Genomic DNA, 5,998 nt, shown 5'->3' on the forward strand with positions numbered 1-5,998 from the left:
CTACCAGTAAAAACAGAGCCATGTAATATTTACAACGTTCAGTCATTGAACGTCGCTGACATTTCTTTCCTCGACCACCTGCTAGTACAACTTCCCCCCTGCAAAAAAGCTGCAAGTAACATCTGCAGACAAAGCTTAAGTATTCCTAGAGTTACAGAACTTGTGACTCTTAAGAAGTCACCAACTTCATTCTGTTACCCACCATTTTTTTGGTTGTTGCGTAGATCTATGTATCCACTTCTCCTAGGCTGCAACAAAGAGCCATTTCCATTTCATTCTAGCTGTTCTCCAGACGTTTGTATAAATTCAAAAAGAAGCAGTGAATTCTTAATTAGAACAACACATATGCTCAACATGACATGTTGATATCATTAGCCTGATAATACTGAAAAACCCTCAGAACTGTAACTTCCAATGAGCATAAAATATTGGTATTATCCCTATCATCATTTCTTATTTATCTTACAAAGGATTATTAGGTCACTGATGCAATGGCACCTTATTGGTCTATCTTGGGACAGTGGTCTACCTGTTTCAGAACTGACCACTTCAATTATTTTAGTGGGTACCCTGTCCAAACATATTACAACCAAGATGGGAAACATAATGTGTGGTGAAAAGACATGAGAGAATGAACGAGGCACTCTTCGCAGTCCTAAGAAACAGCAGTGCTAGTAATATGAAGAAGTTACAGGCAGTTTATGATTGAAGAGTGATGCGTTATGAGATACAATCTAAGACACCAATTTTCTTTCAGCAAATGGATTTATTGACATAATTGATTATAACCATGTACAGCATCTATGCATCTCCCATTGGAAGAATATCCAGTGATAGAGCTAACGTTAGTGTGATACACAGCTTTACTCAATATTCCCCACTGCATCTCTAAATACAAACAGTGGTGTATTCCACAGTCAGTCATAAATGGCCAAAAGCACCCAGGTGTCCAAAAGAACAGAAATTTAAGAATCTTAACAAAAAATAAAACCTGATCCTGGATTCCTTCAGTTTTAATTCCACTCAGCATTGTGTCTATGAGTTATGAATTTTAATCTATACACTGACAATCGAGTTTGGCCCCTGATATTCATGAAAACTATCGCCTGTCAAAATTAAATCCCAAAGGACTTTTTGCTACTGACTCAAGAATCAAGACTTTTTTTTTTGTCCCCTCCATTTAAAAGGCAAAGATTAAGGCAAACAATCTCTACACTCTCTCACTTCCTCCCATTTGAATTTAAAGACTGAACAAAATCCCCTCAGAACATAAGGTCTTTTCTCTCCGTTCAGTCACTGGACTCCAATTGAAGGTACCAGTTACTATGGTGTCTTTTGTAAACACTCGTTCATCTGAAAAAAAGAAAAAAAAAACAAAACAAACCCCAAATCATGTACTTGCAACTATGGTAATAAACAACTCGTAGTCACGAACACCTCGGGTCAGCAACGAATGCATGATATTGAGACAAATGTCTCCGTAGTCCACTAACACTTCCTTCAAGCCATTCAGTTCCACAAGAGTTCATCTGAGGTTGCACATTAAATTCAAAGGAGCAGAAGTAGCATCAATGGTCCCAACAATTTACCAAACTCCATCTAAAACATTTGCATTTAAAGTGTAACCCCACTTTGGACCTTTTTAATTAGCTCATTTCTAGACCACACAGAGAGAATTATTAATGTAAACTAAACCACCATATTTCATAGTAACAGAACCACATTCTGTAAATATTTAGGAAAGTAGAAGTCTGAGAAAATAGAGAGCAACTGATCATAAAATGATTAGCATTGCTCTAAAACCAAAAGCAGAATTAAAAAAAAAAAACCACACAACAAACTGAAACAAAAACAACTCAAACATCATGTACTACTGCATAAGGGTTTAACTTCAGCACTACTCGCTCAGCTACACAAAACACGGAATCTAGATTAATATACAAAAATGTTTTATTTCACAGTGAGGTACATAAAGCTTCTAACTTTAGTAGGCTAAGGCTAAGAGAGAATTGCCTGTTAGGATAAAGGCTGTTTCACATTCCTGAAATATTCTCACCTATTATTGTTTCTGAAGGCACCAATATTATTTATCCATCAACAGTTCACCTCTGCATCCACCCATTTAGAAATGAAGATGGATTACGCGAGGGTCAGTGATCTGCTGACCATCACGGACCCAGACAACTACAGCACACGTTACTGTGTGCAAGTACCGAGCAGTATTTATTCAAAAACAATTTAAAAATAGCTCATTTGTAAACATATTACAGAACTCTGTTAGTTTTTCCTAGTGGTGTCAGCAATATATTCCTGTAAAACTAACCAGCTGCTTTATCGTTTCCCGTTTACAAAAAAGTATGAAAACACACTCGCGCACATTGAATCGCCTCACGTTAGGTTTGACTTAACATGGCACAGCCTTCAAACTGTCCGGCGCAAGACATGCATTTCCAGCCCTCCAGACGACTCGCAGGTTGCACGCACTTCAACGGCAACATTAAAAGATGACCCTCAAATTTGTGATTAGGAAGGGCTGGTGCCTCGGAAAGGTCTGTTCAAAGCGTCCTCACGCAGGGCCGGGCCGCTCACTCTAACTGTTGTTCCCAACTGCAGCCCGAGAAAACCACCTGTAAAATGCCACACTTGAATTTACGGCTCCGACTTCACCCAAGGGAGGCACCAGCTGCTGCTCACCGTAGCTCCCGCCGTTTTGCTCTCCTCACGGCAAGGGACGGTTACCGCCACAGTCCGGGCTTCTGCTCGGGTCAGTGATGACTTCGGATAAGAGTCACCTCCCAGCACAGGCGACCGAGTCCGCCCGCCTCACACAGACGGCCCCGGCCTGCGACAGGGGCGGCTGAAGGCAGCGACTGCGCCGCAGCTCTCGCCCTCGGCGGCCGCCATCCCCTCACAGCCCGCCGGCCGCCCCGCCCCGCCCCGCCGCGCTGACCACAGCTCCCCGCCGCCGCCCCGCGGGGCCTGCCGGGAGCTGTAGTTCGGCGGGCTCAGTCGGCGAACCGCTGCAGCAGGTGGTCGTCGCCGTGGCGGGCGCCGCCGCCGCCGCTGCTGTCCATGAAGCGCTCGCAGGGGAACTCGATGAGGTCGGCCTCGCTGAGGGCGCAGGCGGCGCCGCGGGGCGGCCGGTGCGACTGGAAGCCCGAGAAGTCGGCGGAGACGCCGGTGCCCATGGAGCGGAGGGGCCGGCGGGTGGAGTAGAGCTGCCGGACGTGGACGGGGGCCGCCTTCCGCCGCCGCCGCCCCAGCACCTTCTTCCGCAGCAGGCGGGAGGCCCAGGCGGCCAGCGCCGCGAAGAGCAGCAGGGCGTTCACCGCCAGCAGCACCAGCGTGAGGAGCTGCTGGTCGGGGCCGCGGGGCCCGCCCGCCGCCGCGCCGCCCTCGGGCAGGGTGACCAGCCCGGCGCAGTGGTCCCGCGGCGCCACCGGGCACACGCGGCCGCCGAGGACGCCCTCGACGCATACGAGGTAGGGGGTGTCCGGGCGGAGCTCCCGCAGTGTGGCGGCCGGCTCCCCGCGCTCCGGCAGGTAGACGAAGCGCTGGAACTTGACGGCGGCGCCGAAGCGGTCGAAGAGGAGGCGGAACCGCGCCGGCCCCAGCAGGCGGGGGCTGCGGTGCGGCCGCACGGCCCAGCGCACCGTCACCGAGCTGGAGCCCACCGCCTCCACCGACAGGTTGCAGAGGAACAGCTTGTTGAAGTCGCACGGGTCGGACACCAGCGGCGGGGCCCCGGCGGCCGGCACCGAGCGGGGCTTGCCGGCCCGCCGGGGCCACGCCGCGCTGGGCAGCGCCGGCCCGGAGGCCGCCGGGCGGGCGAGCAGCGGCGGCGTGGGGCTGCCCGCCGCCTCCGCCGCCGCCCTCGGAGCCGCCGCCGCCGCCCCCTCGGGCGCCCCCAGCAGGCGGGCGGTGGAGGCGGAGGGCGGCGGCCCCGGGGCCCCGCGGGGCAGCCCCGCGCCGCCGCCGCTGCTGTTGCTGCCGAGGCCCTCGGCGGCCGGGCGCTGCTCCTCGGCCGCCGGCGGCGGGGACGCGGAGGAGGGAGCGGCGCCTTCGTGGCAGAGGCCGCCGTCTTGCGGCGGTGGCAGCTGGGCGTCCTGCAGGTAGTCGAGGTACTTGCCGGCCAGGGCGGGCGGCAGGCGGCACTGCACGAAGACGGTGAGCAGGCGGCCCTGGGAGTGCCAGGCCCCCAGCCAGCGCTTGAGGCCGCGGAGGCGGCAGTCGCAGCTCCAGGCGTTCCCCTCCAGCTCCAGGCGGTAGAGGGCCGGGCTGGAGGCAAAGAGCTCGCCGGGAAGAGTGGCCAGCGCGTTGTCCCGCAGGCTGAGCTCCCGCAAGCGGCCCAGGTGGCCAAAGGTGGCAGGGTGCAGGGCGGTCAGCGCGTTGCGGCTCAGATCCAGCGCCTCCAGGCTGCTCAGCGGCTCCAGCAGGGCAGCGGGCAGGTGGCTCAGCAGGTTTCCCTCCAGGCGCAGCTCCTTCAGCGAAGCCAGCCCCGTGAAGGCATCCGGGGCCAGGTGGGCCAGGCGGTTTCCACTGAGCGAGAGCTTCGCCAAGCCGGGCAGGTGCTGGAAGAGCCCCCCCGTCAGCTGCTGCAGGCTGTTGCTGGCCAGCAGCAGGGTGTGGAGGGAGCGCAGTGGCCCAAAGATGTCCGGGTGGCGAAGGGAGCTCTGCTGGTTCCCCGAGAGGTCAAGGAAGCGCAGCTTAGCCAGGCCAGTGAAGGCACCACGGCTCAGCCAGCGGATGCGGTTGGACTCCAGATGCAAGTAGAGTAAGTTCGGCAGCCCTGAGAAAGTGGAGTCACCCAACGAGCCCAGCTCGTTGCCATCCAGGCGCAGCTTGACAAGGCTGCCGAGGCCAGAGAAGGAGGCAGCACTGAGGCGGCCGATCTCGTTGGCGTTCACGTAGAGGATGCGCAGCTTGGCCAGGGCGCTGAGGGTGCCGGGGACCAACGCTGGCAGCAGGTTGTTGCCCAGGTAGAGCTCCTCCAGCCGACCCAGGCGCTCAAAGGCCTTGGGGTGCAGCGAGCGGATGCGGTTGTACTGTAGGTCCAGGCGCTGGAGCCCTGCCAGGCGGTGGAAGTCAAAGGCGGAGATGTTGGCGATGAAGTTGCCTCCGAGGCTGTAGGTGAGGATATCCTGGGGCTCGGCAGCCTTGGGCACCGAGCGCAGGCCCCGGTTGGTGCAGAGGAGGTGCTGGTGCTGCTGGCAGTCGCATGGCTCGGGGCAGATGGGCTCGGCCGCGGGCAGCAGCAGGAGGAAGAGGGGGACGGAGCCCCAGAGTACCCGCGACAACCCCATCAGGCGGACCCGGCGCGGCGCCCCCATCGCGGGACGAGCCGTGGGCTGCTTCCCCCGCCGGCTTTGTGTCTCTCCGGCATCCCCCCTCCGCCTCCTCCGCGGCTGCTAATCGGCCCCTCCTCTGCTCCGCGCCGGGCTGAGCTCCGCGCCCGGCAGGCAGGCGCGGCGGCTGCAGGTCGCGGTGCCCGGTACCATGGGCTCGCCCGGGCCGGCCGGGAGGGCTGCAGGCGGCCGCCGCCGGCCGGGCTCCGTCGCCCCTCGCGGCCCGCAGGCTGCGGTTTGGCGGGGCCGGGGCCGGTGCTGCCGCGGGGGGTGGGCGGGGATGCGTGCGGCCGGCGAGCTGCGGAGCGGCGCGGCGCGGCTGGCCGCGGCTCTGCCGGCTCTCCCGAGGACGGAGGGGGCGGGCGGAGCGGGGGGGAGGGAGGGAGGGAGGGGGGGCGGCGGGCGGAGCGGGGAGCGGGAGAAAGACGAGCTCCGAAACTTGCCGAGAAAACTCAGCGGAAATTCGTACTTCCCACACTGTGCCCTGGGGGACCGGAGGATCGGATGGAGCGGGGGAGAGGGAGGACGGCGCGGCGGGGGGGCGGGGAGGGGGGGAGGAGGAAGCCCGCGGCCGGTCCTGGCTCGGCTCAGCCCCGGCAGCGAGCAGGGGCGCAAAGTGGGAAAGTAGGAATTGGAACCGGCTGTAGCTGCCT

The 5,998-nt window shown here is 58.4% G+C and overlaps 1 protein-coding gene across 1 annotated transcript; it reads right to left on the reverse strand.

The window, feature by feature from the left end:
• Nucleotides 1-746: 746 nt before the first annotated feature.
• TRIL (TLR4 interactor with leucine rich repeats) lies at nucleotides 747-5,573 on the reverse strand. Its single transcript, XM_074838115.1, has 2 exons — nucleotides 2,695-5,573; nucleotides 747-2,627 (listed from the first exon to the last, which is right to left on the reverse strand). Exon 1 carries the CDS (start codon nucleotides 5,328-5,330, stop codon nucleotides 3,006-3,008), a length of 2,325 nt encoding a protein of 774 aa, XP_074694216.1. The 5' UTR covers nucleotides 5,331-5,573; the 3' UTR covers nucleotides 747-2,627; nucleotides 2,695-3,005.
• Between the last annotated feature and the right edge of the window lie 425 nt (nucleotides 5,574-5,998).

This window comes from Strix aluco, chromosome 1 (genome assembly GCF_031877795.1).
Source record: "Strix aluco isolate bStrAlu1 chromosome 1, bStrAlu1.hap1, whole genome shotgun sequence".
NCBI classification, from domain to species: Eukaryota; Metazoa; Chordata; class Aves; order Strigiformes; family Strigidae; genus Strix; species Strix aluco.